Source organism: Grammomys surdaster, unplaced genomic scaffold (genome assembly GCF_004785775.1).
Source record: "Grammomys surdaster isolate TR1022 unplaced genomic scaffold, NIH_TR_1.0 164, whole genome shotgun sequence".
NCBI lineage: Eukaryota > Metazoa > Chordata > Mammalia > Rodentia > Muridae > Grammomys > Grammomys surdaster.
Genome location: NW_021604612.1, coordinates 1,608,232 through 1,620,912, shown reverse-complemented (window position 1 = coordinate 1,620,912; position 12,681 = coordinate 1,608,232). Strand labels below are relative to the sequence as shown.

General features: G+C 52.3%; 1 protein-coding gene across 1 annotated transcript in view; it reads left to right on the top strand.

Moving 5' to 3' along the window:
* The window catches only part of Cmklr1 (chemerin chemokine-like receptor 1), a 34,999-nt gene extending 32,539 nt beyond the window's left edge, over positions 1-2,460 (top strand). Inside the window, exon 3 of the mRNA XM_028765444.1 lies at positions 431-2,460. Coding sequence (XP_028621277.1) covers positions 433-1,551 — 1,119 coding nt within the window. The 5' untranslated portion in view covers positions 431-432 and the 3' untranslated portion in view covers positions 1,552-2,460. The remainder of the gene's footprint in view (positions 1-430) is intronic.
* The last annotated feature ends 10,221 nt before the right edge of the window (positions 2,461-12,681 follow it).

The window sequence follows — 12,681 nt, the reverse complement described above, 5'->3', positions numbered from 1 at the left end:
GAGCAGGAGGAGGAGGAGCAGGAGGAGGAGGAGCAGGAGGAGGAGGAGCAGGAGGAGGAGGAGCAGGAGGAGGAGGAATAGGAGAAGGAGGAGGAAGAAGAGGAGTAAGGCTGAGGAGATGGATGGAGGAACTAATAAACTTCATGTTTAGTGAGAGACCCTGTCTTCTCTGACATTACCCTCTGCCCTCCACGTGCACTTGCCTACGTGAGCCTATGTACACGCACATACATACACATGTGTACATGCACATACACACACAAACAGGCATACAAATGCAGAATAAAGGAAAGAAATTGCAAAAGGGGAGCTGGTTGATTTAACGACACTGGCCTTGCTCAGACGAAGAGGAAGTCTCAGCAGTGTCAGGCCAACGTCTCAGCACCTGCCCACGGAGGTCTTTAGCCTGTGACCCTGTCATCCCTTGCAGAGATGGAGCTCGAGGCTCACAACGACTCCAGCATCTACTACGATGAGTACCCCGATGACTTTGGCTACATCATGGACATGGAGGAGCTGGTTCCGCAGGAGGCCAAGGTGGCCCCGGTCTTCCTGGCCGTGATCTACAGCCTGGTGTGCTTCCTCGGGATCCTAGGCAACGGCCTGGTGATCGTCATCGCCACCTTCAAGATGAAGAAGACGGTGAACACCGTGTGGTTTGTCAACCTGGCAGTGGCCGACTTCCTGTTCAACATCTTCTTGCCGATCCACATTGCCTACGCCGCTAAGGACTACCACTGGGTGTTCGGGAAGGCCATGTGCAAGATCAGTAACTTTCTGCTCAGTCACAACATGTACACCAGTGTCTTCCTGCTGACCGTCATCAGCTTCGACCGCTGCATCTCCGTGGTGCTTCCCGTCTGGTCCCAGAACCACCGCAGCGTCCGCCTGGCCTACATGACCTGCGCAGCCGTCTGGGTCCTGGCTTTCTTCTTGAGTTCCCCGTCTCTCGTCTTCCGGGACACAGCCTACGTGCAGGGGAAGATAACATGCTTCAACAACTTCAGCTTGGCCGCCGTGGCCGAGTCTTCCCCACACCCCACCCACTCGAGAATAGTTTCTGCAGGGTACAGCAGACACATGGCGGTCACCATCACCCGCTTCCTCTGCGGCTTCCTGATCCCCGTCTTCGTCATCACGGCCTGTTACCTCACCATCGTCTTCAAGCTGCAGCGCAACCGCCTGACCAAGAACAAGAAACCTTTCAAGATCATTATCACCATCATCGTCACCTTCTTCCTCTGCTGGTGCCCCTACCACACCCTCTACCTCCTGGAGCTCCACCACACAGCTGTGCCTGCCTCTGTCTTCAGCCTGGGGCTGCCTCTGGCCACCACCATCGCCATTGCCAACAGCTGCATGAATCCCATTCTGTATGTCTTCATGGGCCACGACTTCAAAAAATTCAAGGTGGCCCTTTTCTCCCGCCTGGTCAACGCCCTGAGCGAGGACACGGGACCCTCCTCCTATCCCAGTCACAGGAGTTTCACCAAGATGTCCTCATTGAATGAGAAGGCTTCGGTGAATGAGAAGGAGACCAGTACCCTCTGAACCTTACCTGGGAATGTCCCTGTGGGCATCACAGCCCAGGGATGCCCAGAGACACCCAGGGACTTGTCTCCTGAAGTTGGAGACACACCGGGAGCCTTCGGGTATGCTCCAGTGCCCACTACGTTTTGCACAAGGAGGCTCATGTTTTGAGTGGGGTCCCCAAGCGTGGACACTCTTCCAACAAGACAGCAGGCAAGCAACCTGAGCCTCTGCAGCAGGTGTAGGGGATGGACTTTGACTGACTCAGAAAAGGGAGGGTCTCTGAAGCCAAGACTTTGGATTTTAGAAGAATAGGGAGGTCCAGGACCTGAGGGGCTTCATAGAACCTTGCAAGGACAATACAGGGCTGCATGTGTGTGTGTGTGTGTGTGTGTGCATGTGTGTGCACTGTGTGTGCATGTGTGTGTGTGTGTGTGCATGTATGTGTGCATGCGTGTGCATGTGTGAGCATATGTGGTGAAGAGGTGGAGACAGCAGAGAACCCCAAAGGATGTGGGTACAGGATATCTCATACCATCGTGCCACAGGAAGACGGAGCTATGGCGGTGGACGCCTGGGGATTCGGGTGGTGGCAACTCTTTGCTCCAGTGTGTAAACTTACCTAGCACTGAACCCTGAGGCTGGGTGGGAACCTCTTCACAGAAGCCTCCATCCCATCCCCATCTCAGGGTCTCTTTTGCCCTGGAGACTGGTCTAGAATGGAGTTTTGGGACTCCATCTTCAGAGTGTCTTCCAAAGGCTGTCTGTGAAGCTGACCAGTTCATCTGACTCCTCCTCTGACACACTTCCCAAGTGTGGCATTACAGCCCCACGGGCAGCCCAGGATCAGGCTTCCCTGCCCTGGCAGGGAAGTGACTCAACCAACCCCCCACAGACCATTCATCAGTAATAAAGACCCGAGCCCAACTCCGCCTGGCTGATGTCATTCCCTCACTGAGGACGAGGCAGCTTGCCTTTATTTAATTTACACGTCCCATGCATGTTAAACATTTCATATGTACCTTCTCATTTATTCTTCACAGAAACCTGAGTTAGGTCCTCGTACACATGAGGAAGCAGAGGCTCAGAGAGGTTAAGCAACTGGCCCAAGGGGACCCAGTTAGATGTTGGCAGAGACTGGATTCGGACCCCAGTTGGCCTGGCTCAAAGGAAGATGAAGAGTACGGGGGGAGCTAATGGGTTTGGGGTTTTAGCCATAAATACTAGTTTTTCAGTAGATCCGTGTGAACGTCTTAATAGTCTTTATGAAGTCTTGCATGTTGTTTGCAGAACAATCCAGAGGCTCGATCTCCAGCCTCAGCCTCCCTGGCTCCCGTCACACACACCCTGAAATCTGCTGGGCAAGCAGAGGGAGGAACATGGTAGGTCAGCCTCTCCTGGTCCAAGGCCTCCTGGCTCCAAGTGTCCTCTGTTCTCTTCCAAGTCACTTTTCCACTGGGGCGTAACACACAGATGCATGTCCTCCGGCCCGGCCAGTTCTGCTGGGAGTCACACTTCATCAGGGGACAGACTGTTCCTCCTCGGTTAGGTCTTAAGATGAGGCAGTTCTGAACTGATCCAAGCTGGAACCTCTGGCTTCTCAGAGAGCCTGAACATATGGGGAGTGAGAACAGTAAGGGAGGTTTAAAAATAGCTTTGTGTTCCCATTGTCACCCCCCCCACCCACACACACACTCCTGACTCCCCAGGGCTACAGATGTGCAACTGAGACATGCCATGGTATGGAATCCATCATGTCAACAGAGGCGCCTGTCCGTGACTGGGACCGCATGGCCTCTTGGACAGTGTACTTCCTGCACACCAAGGCTGGCCAGGCCAGGCAGGGGACCAGGAAATCTTTTTGCCATTGGAAAAACTGACCAACAGGAGTGTTATACCAGTCAATGTCAACCCCCTAGAGCCCACCTTCTTCCTCCTGGCTGTCACATCACCCCTGTTCTGACTTCCATTCGTACCAAGCACTGAGTGCAACCTTTGGTCTTGTCCTCATGGCTTCTCACAGCCTACAACCCCCCCCCCCCAATCTCCCAGGACTTATGTATAATCCCTGCAGCCAGCAAAGTGCGGTGGTTCCCGGTAGACAAGATGTGGAGGGACAAGAAGGGGAGATCGCTGGAGTGTGGGGGAGTGGAGTGTGCTTCTGAGCATCTAGATGCTCAGGAGCACTCCAGACTGTGCTTGGACCTGGGGGAGGAGGGCGCTGTGGTCCCGCGGGTCATGTAGAAACTCAAGTAAGGGCCACAAAGCTAGAAAATGATATGGGGCTCGGGGGCTTGGAACCAACTCTGCTGCTGAGACTTCAGCTTTGTCAGTCTCTGGAAGCAGGATGGGAGGGAGGAGGGAGGAGGGAGGACAGGAGGGAGGAGGGAGAGGAGGGAGGACAGGAGGGAAGACAGAAGGGAGGAAGGAGAACAGGAGGGAGGAGGGAGAGAGGAGGGAGGACAGGAGGGAGGAGGGAGAAAGGAGGGAGGACAGGAGGGAGGACAGGAGGGAGGACGGAGGAAAGAGAACAGGAGGGAGGGGGGAGAGAGGAGGGAGAAGGGAGAGCAGGAGGGAGGACAGGAGGGAGGAGGGTGGACAGGAGGGAGAACAGAAGGGAGGAGGGGAGAGGAGGGAGGACAGGAGGGAAGAGGGAGTAATGCCACCTCACCTTGGAACCTCCATCTTTGCTGAGCCATCTCCTTCCCACAGCCCAGGCTCTCTTGAAGCATCATCCCCAGGGACCCCCTGTCAAGAGAGGAACCTTGGGGTCTGTGGCTATGAGGTTCAAGCGGATCTGTCTACCTTCATGGGGAGGGTCAGACTTTTCCAAGGCAGAGAGCGGCTGGTATTGAGTGGGTGGGAGGTCCCGGAGGGCTCCAGGTGGCCCTGCAGGGGCAGCAGACAGGACTACTGGGGAGAGAGAGAGAGCCTCGTGAGGGCTCTGGGGGCTGGGCTGCAGGGAGCAGGAGGTGGACAGAAGACGGGGCTGGGGAGACATGGGTGCAGGCTGATCTGCTCAAACCTGCATGTTGGATCCTCCCGTTCTGTGCTGGGGAGAGAAAGGCAGGAGGCTACAGCATTGAGCGAGGCCTCCATACTGCTCCAGAGCCAGAGTGAGCAGAGGACTGGGGCGGGGAGGTATTTAAAAGCTCCGAGCTTTCTCAGGGGAGTGGTTAGCGGGAAGGCAACCCTAGGCCCATCTGTGCAGTACAGAGGTCCTGCTGCATTAGTCTGCCGACGGAAATTAATTGTAATTATTATTCAAACGTACCTCCCTGTGCACAATTACGCTTCTCAGGGGAGTTCCCTGAGTACATCGGGAAACTCTGTAAATAATACATACATTAACCTGTGCTAATGCTGCCGTGGCGGTCGCAGCGGCTGTGAGAATCACTCCACGTGTTCGTGCCTTGGACAACCCTGGACATGCCAGCCAACTCCTGGCCTAGATGCTTGGCCACTGGGCAGGTGGGGGATGCAGAGCTGGTGGGAGAGGAAGACACACAGGTCTAGAGAACGCCTGGCTGGGCTGAGAGGCTCAGCAGCTGCTGCATTAGCAGTGTGCTTACCTGGCTGTGTTCAAGTCTGGGGCAAGCCCTTCTGTCTCATGACCTCGTTGAGTCCTTACGGAAGCCTCTGTGGTAAGACCCAGCGCCATTGTCTATTAATGGAGGAAGAGGTGGAGAGATTCAGGAAGGTGAGGGGTTTGCCGAAGGCTTCACAGGTAGAGAGCTGAGAGCCAAGCCCTGTCTGTCTGTCTGTCTGTCTGAAAGCTCTTGCCTTCCCAAGAAGTTAGTCAGCCTCTGCCCTCCACCCCCACCCCCTACTCCCAACTCTTGTGAGTCCAGGGACTGCGCCATCCTTGGAGGGAAGGGCATGGCGTTTATAGAGCTTGCCAGTCAGTTCCTCTCAGCCTTGGGGTCTTGAGGTTTGGAAGAGACACGACTTCAAGCTCACTCCTTCTCAGTAACTGCTACTCCTCCCTCTCCCCTCCCCCCCCAGCTGTTTCACAGATCACAAAACTGAGCAGGGTAATAGTGGTTTGGGGACACCCCCTCCCACCTCACTGAATATCCTGCCATGAGAGGGGTGTCCACAACCTCCTGAGAGTGAGTTTAAATATCAGCTTAGATACCCAGGGTTTACCCTTTTCACTCCCGAGCTTTGAGTACCAGCTTTGGTGACCGTGTGCCCAGGGTCCAGCAGAACCCTGGCTGAAGTAGAGGTAGGTCTTAGCAAAACCCATTTTAGAGCAGAGGCAACATGCTCCTAAGACATCTTCACTATTGGCCTGGATGTGGGTAGGGGTGTCTCTGGACCTAGAAAGTAATGACAGAGGCTGTAATAAACTCACAATCTGTCTGTCTAAGATGAGGATGCCTTTTTGGAAAAAAAGTAAAGATCTTTTAGAAGCAAATCAATCCGTGGTGTCTCCAGGAGTGACCTTCCCCTCTGTGTCGCTGAAGATAGCAGTGTGAACAGATGTGGGGACTTTGCAGACAGCAGGGAACACCCCTCCCTCATCTCTGTGTCTTTACTTATGTTCTCCCCCCTCGCCCCAAATGTCACCTCCCGCTGGGCATGGTAGCTCACCTGTAATTCTGGGATCAAAAAATTGAAACGTGAGAGTTAAGAATTGGAGGCTAGTCTGGACTACAGAATGGGATCTCACTTCAAACACTACAGCCCAAACCAAGCAAACAAGTCACCCCTCAGCCTAAGAGGTACCGTCTCCTCTGAGGCTGCCATTCTACTCAGGTCACAGGCGAGATCTCATTTTTCTGTAGCATGGTCACCAAACCCACTTTGCTTATTCACACCTTTAGTAGTCTCCTGTCTGTCCCCTGTTGGGAGGAGAGCTCCATCAGAGCAGGGACCTGTGTGACTCACTTGCCCCGCACCCCGCAAAACCCCAGAAGAGCTCAGCTTGGAAACGCTGCTGCTTGCGTTTTGCCGCCACTGAATAACCCTACGATGGCGTCCTTTCCCCTCGGTTACCTATTGTTGAAACCTCACAACACCCCAGTTCCAAAGACTTCCCCTTTGCGTGACACGAGGAGAGGGTGGGGTCCTCCTGTTTCTACAAGTGTGGAAACCAAGGCCCAGATCATGTATGAAATGGAGGGGCTATGGTTTTTCCTGAAGCCATTAGGAGCCCTCAAGGGGAGTAGAGGAGGTTTTCGTGAAGGCGGTATCTGCCTCCCTGGGCCTTCTTTCCTGGCTGTCTGATTTACTGCAGCTTGGGGAAAAAAAAAGAACCAGATGCCCCAGCCCCTGCCCTCAGCCCCCGCTCCGTCCCCGCCCCACCTCAGCCCCATTGTTTCTCATCTCTTCCAGACCAGGGTTCTGTTAAAGGCTTGGCAGGCGTGGCTGTGACCACAGACTTCCTGTGCTTATCCTCTGGAAGTCGTGAAAGCCCCAGCTGGGCATCGGGCCTATGTTGGCCGTGGATGGTCCTCACCCAGGCAGGAGGATTCCTGGCGCCCTGAAGTTCTGCAGCCCAGATGCGCTGGGAGAGACAGACCCAAGGCTTCTCTGCGTCCTGGTTTCCACCGCACAGATGTTTGGCTTCTTACAGCAAGCATCTGGATAATGGAACGAGTTTCTGGTTTGATTCCAGATGTTAGGTTGTAGAGCTGGGAGCCAGGAAAAGGGGGACTGGAGGCCTAAGCGATTGGTAGATAGCATCCGATGGCTCTCGGCCAGTAGCAGGTGACACAAGGCTCTGGTCAGGCACTGGTGCCTCACTGGGGAGGATTTACTAAGGATGGGTTTTCAGGTATAGTGAGATGTGGCTAGAGACACATCAGCTGACCTAAGTCACCCTACTTAAGACGCCTCTTCTGTATGGATGAGGAAGAGGACACCAGGTTCCCTATAGATGCCGTCTGTTGGTTTGCGTTGAGTGCTTGTCAGGCTCTGGGGGACCCAGCAGAAGGCAGCAATCCTGTTTGGATGAGTCGGTCACACCAAGCCATGTGCTGGCTGCAGCAGTGAGGGAATCCTAGACATATTGTGTGCTGACTGCATTGGTGTGGGAATCCTAGACATGCTGTGTGCTGACTGCAGCGGTGTAGGAATCCATGCTTTGGGGATCCAAACCATGGCTTTCCTCTCTCAGTACACATTCTGCTTCCTGTTAAATAAGCCAGATTCCCATGGCTGAGTGGGGGAAAGGCTTGTTGGTGGAGGGGGCAGACTCCATTCTGAGATGGGAGTGGGGTAGAGACTGATTCTGGAAGGCAACAAGTGTCTGTCAGCAACTCCCCTCTAGCCCCAAATTCTCAGACTAGGAAGAGGTCTGACCCAATAACTCCTCTCTCTTCAACCAAGTGAATGATGGCTAGAGGAAGGAACTGATGTGGTGATGGAGAACAAGGAGTGTGGGCTCTCCGGTCCCTTCCCAGTCTCATCACAGGGACCACCAGCTTCCCAGCCAGGTAGAATTAAAGCCCCTGTTTTCTGTGGGCTGGAAGGATGGCTCAGTGCCTAAGATCAGTCGTCGCTCTTGCAAAGGACCCAGGTCCGATTCCAGACATCCACAAGGAGGGTCACGACTCTCTTTAACTCCAGTTTTTGGAAATCCTGTAGCGGGTTGGGCAAATGCAAGGATTTCCCCCCACCCTCCAGAAGGGACCAGGAATATACTTGGCTGAGTTGGTAATGGCCTGGAGCCAGAGCCTGGAGGGAATTGTGGCTTCTGATCCTGAGAAATCAACTCGCCCAACTATGTGGGTCTGTAATGTTCTTGAGACGTTGTGTTCCCCTTGTATGATATTGCTGGATTAGCTTCCTGCTAACTTCATCCTGGTGTATGATAGTTTCTGATGACTGTCCCATTTCTCCCCTGGAAATAGTGTATAAGGTGCCGTTCTTAATAAACTTGTTTGCACGAGGCATCAGCTTGTGTGAGACTTCTTGATCACAAACTTTCCTGACTTTATCTCATCATCTCATGGCTACCTCCCATGTAGGATCCACCCCGTCACTAAAGGGTGACCTGATGCTCTCTTTTGACCTTCACGGGCACCAGGCACACATGTGGTGCACAGACATAGGTGAGCAAAACACTCATACACATAACAGGTTTTTGTTTGTTTGGTTTTTTTAAGTCACAGGTTTCTTTTCAAATAGTGGCCGTGTTATAAATCTCATGTCATTTCCCACGACTCTTCCCGGGTGTAAACAGATCTCTTCAGTTTGTTCTATAACAGTTGTCAGCTACAGGGAGGCTTTTATGGTCAGTCTGGTCAAGCCCTCCCTACATCCTCTATATTCCAGTGGTCCCACCACGCATCAGTCCTGAGGTGAGCCGTGCCAGCTGCTCATTCTTTCAATGGTTCAGCCTTTTCCTTGTATTTTGGCGCCATAGATGTGTCTGTGTTAGATGTGAGCCACCCCCTGACAAGGAACTCGAGGTAGGGATTATTTTGATTGGGTTCCAGAGTGTCATCCCCCATGACATGGAGTCATACTGCCTTCTAGTCAAGAAGCATGGAACAGAGGATACTAGTTGTCTTAGGGTTTTACTGCTGTGAGCAGACACCATGACCAAGGCAACTCTTAGAAGGACAACATTTAATTGGGGCTGGTTTACAGGTTCAGAGGTTCAGTCCATTATCATCAAGGCGGGAGCATAGCAGCATCCAGGCAGACATGGTGCAGGCAGAGCTGAGAGTTCTACATCTTCATCTGAAGGCTGCTAGTAGAAGACTGGCTTCCAGGCAGCTAGGGTGAGGGTCTTAAAGCCCACACCCACAGTGACACACTTCCACCAACAAGGCCACACCTACTCCAACAAGACCCCACCTCCTCTAACAAGGCCCCACCTCCTCCAACAAGGCCACACCTCCTCCAACAAGGCCACACCTCCTCCAACAAGGCCACACCTACTTCAACAAGACCCCACCTCCTCCAACAAGGCCACACCTCCTCCAACAAGGCCACACCTACTCCAACAAGGCCACACCTCCTCCAACAAGGCCACACCTACTCCAACAGGGCCACACCTCCTAATAATGCCACTCCTTGGGCAAAGCATATTTAGTCCACTACACTAGTGCTCAGCGGAGTTCCACTCCTCTTTCGTATGAAGACCATGACGTACATCTGGGGTGGGTCTTCTTCAGTTAATATTCTCTGGACAATACCTCAGAGATGAACCACTTTGTCTCCAAACTGATTCTAGATTCTGTCCAGTCGACAACCAAAGACTAACCATTGCACACTCCTCACATGAGCCTGAGAAGCAGACACAGAGAATATTAGTGATTCCCCCGCCTTTTCTTTTTGGTTTCTCAAGACATGGTTCTCTGTGTGATCCTGGCTATCCTAGAACTCGCTCTATAGACCAGGCTGGGCTGTAACTGAGATTCACCTGCTTCCTGAGTGCCGGGACTAAAGGTGTGTGCCACGACTGCCAGGCTGATCTTAAAAAGGAAGGAAGATGACATGAGTAAATATCCTGACAATCTCTCTATAGTTAGCATCTATCTTTGGGGAAACTGAGGTGACTTCCAGTCATTCTTCTCTTTAGCTGGTGACTATAGATGCAATGTGACAGAATGCCCCATGCTTTTGGCACCATAATTCCCCACCATGGTGGACAGTACCCTCAAACTGTGAGCCAGAATGAACCCTGTTCTTAAGGTGCCTTTGTTGAGCATTTTGTCATAGCAACAAGAAAAATAACACCCCTCTAATATAGCCAGACTAGTGAACTTGGTGGCCCTGATCTGGAAGAATCCAGGGACAGGCTTTTCCAGGCAGCTCAGTGGTTGGAAGAACACTTGCCTAGCAGCCGTGAGCCCCTGGTTTTCATCCCCAGCACCATAAAATAGATGAATAAAAATACAAGTTGGGAAATCCTTCTTCAGGACATCAGGATGTGTTAGACTCCTGGCTCCCAGCTGTTTGGTGGTAGTGGTGTGAGTGTGTTAGGGGTGTTGTCTAGGGTGGACTTGCTCTTGAGGGTTACTGTTTGTGGTGCCTGTCACAGTCTCTACTTCCTAACCCAGTATGATTAGAATAACCACATCATACACTCCTCTGTAATGGTCTCGCTTCTCCTTCCCACTTTGATGGACTCGTTCCTCAGAGTGTGAGACCGAATCAATCTTTTTCTTTAGTTTGCTTTTATCAGGTACTATGATCTCAGAGATAATACTGTAACAAACATACCAGGAGCAGGTCCCACCTAACACTCACAGAGATGCTACTGTAACAAATATACCAGGTGCAGGTCCCACCTAACAGTCACAGAGATGCTACTGTAACAAACACACCAGGTGCAGGTCCCACCTAACACTCACAGAGATGCTACTGTAACAAACACACCAGGTGCAGGTCCCACCTAACACAGTGGGGATGAGACTGATGGTGAACTAAGCAAGGAACATAAACACATCAAAAACAGTCCTAGGTGTCCTAAAAGTCAGAATAAATAGCACTGGGTCACCAGGACAAATCTTCTATCAGCATTTCACTGAGGACAGAACCAGCCAGAGAAAGGAGACTGGCTGAGATTCATTCACTTTCACTTATTGCCAACTGTGGACGGCAGAAATAGAGAGAGCTTCTCCCTGGAGGGTCCCCATGCTGCTGCCCCGGCTCCTATGTACAGTCACACTTGATCGATTTTCTGCTATTTACGGGGAACTGCACAGATTTCTAGGAACCTGAGGATGGGCCGATGGCTGGCAGAGATCGATGGAAAGGGTAGAGCTGTGAGCGCCTGGTTCTTTTTTTTTTTTTTTTTTTTTAATGCTCATGTAATGGGATTAGTGCTGCCTGGAATCTGGGCTCCAGCGGCTGCTCCTGAGCTCCTTGTCTTCTGGCTGAGGCTTGCCAGGAATTAGGAACCCATCCCCTGGGCCTTTGGCATCTGGAGAAAGATACCCTGGATGGTTTCTGCTACAGGTCTTCTGCGCTGGGGGTGGGGCTGGCAGTGGGCGTGGCCATGGGCCAGCGTCTCTCCGCACCGTTTCTTGAATCTCACCTGTCCACTCTCAACCCACTTTAGACTTTAGTGATGAACGGAGGCAATCGGCCCAGCTCTGAGGAGAGGGCTGCGGATGTGACGGAGAGGGCAGAGTGCTTGCCTGGCATGCACAAAGCCCTGGGTTCTAAGCCTTACACAAACAAATAGGGTGTGGCCATTCAGGCACACCTGCAATCCTAGAGCTTGGGAAATGGCTGCAGGAGGATCAGGAGTTTAGGGCCATCCTTGGATACATAGTAAGCCAGCCTGGGCTATAGGAAACCATGTCATAAAAACAAAACCAAGCAGAATAAAATCCTGCTCCACCAGAGGCTCCCTGGATGGCCCGGGGCAGGCCCCTTTGGGGTCTTCTTCATGTTCCCCTATCCTTAGAGCTCTGCCCTCTTTACCCTGGATCTGTTCCACTCCACCAGAATCAGCTTCTAGTAGTTGTCTTTAATTAGATTTAACAGAACAGGATTACTGTTGCCTTTGGTTCAGGAGCTGTAGAGACCTCTGGGTAATTCGCATTTTTTTTTTTTTAACAGACGAAAACAAAGAGCTGATAAGCACAAACAAGTCTGTTATAATTGAATTAAGGGGAGGTTTGGCTTGTGGACTTTAAACCACAGAGGAGCAGCAGAAGAAAGGGCTCTTGGGAATTTCAGCCTTTCTGGGAGCACCCCACAGCTGCCTGCACCAAGCACCAGTTCCTGAGGAGCACATTACAGGCTGTGTTCCCTCAGAGTCTTGGAAGGATCTGAGTTGGCACTTTCCCTGCAGCAGCTCCCTCCCCAGTTGCTCCGTTCTGAGCCACTTGATAAATGGCTGGACCCACTGGCTTTGGACTCAGACTAAAGGTCTGTGTCCTGACCCTGCCTCCTTCCAGCTCTCAAGAATCTTGATCCAGCCCCTGGACCGCAGTCTCCTCTCTGGTAGTCTCTGGTAGGTGACCTCGACTTCCACCCTATAGGTTTAGTGTGGGAATACCTGTTAGCATTCTGTCTAAGCTCCACCTCACAGTTACCTAGCAACAGCCAGGTATGCTCCGCCCCACAGTTACTTGGCAACAGCAAGGTAGGCCTGCCCACTATAAAAGGGGCTGCGTGCCCCCTCCTCTCTCTCTTGTTTCTCTTTTCCTCTCTTGCCTTCTTGCTCTCACTCTGTCC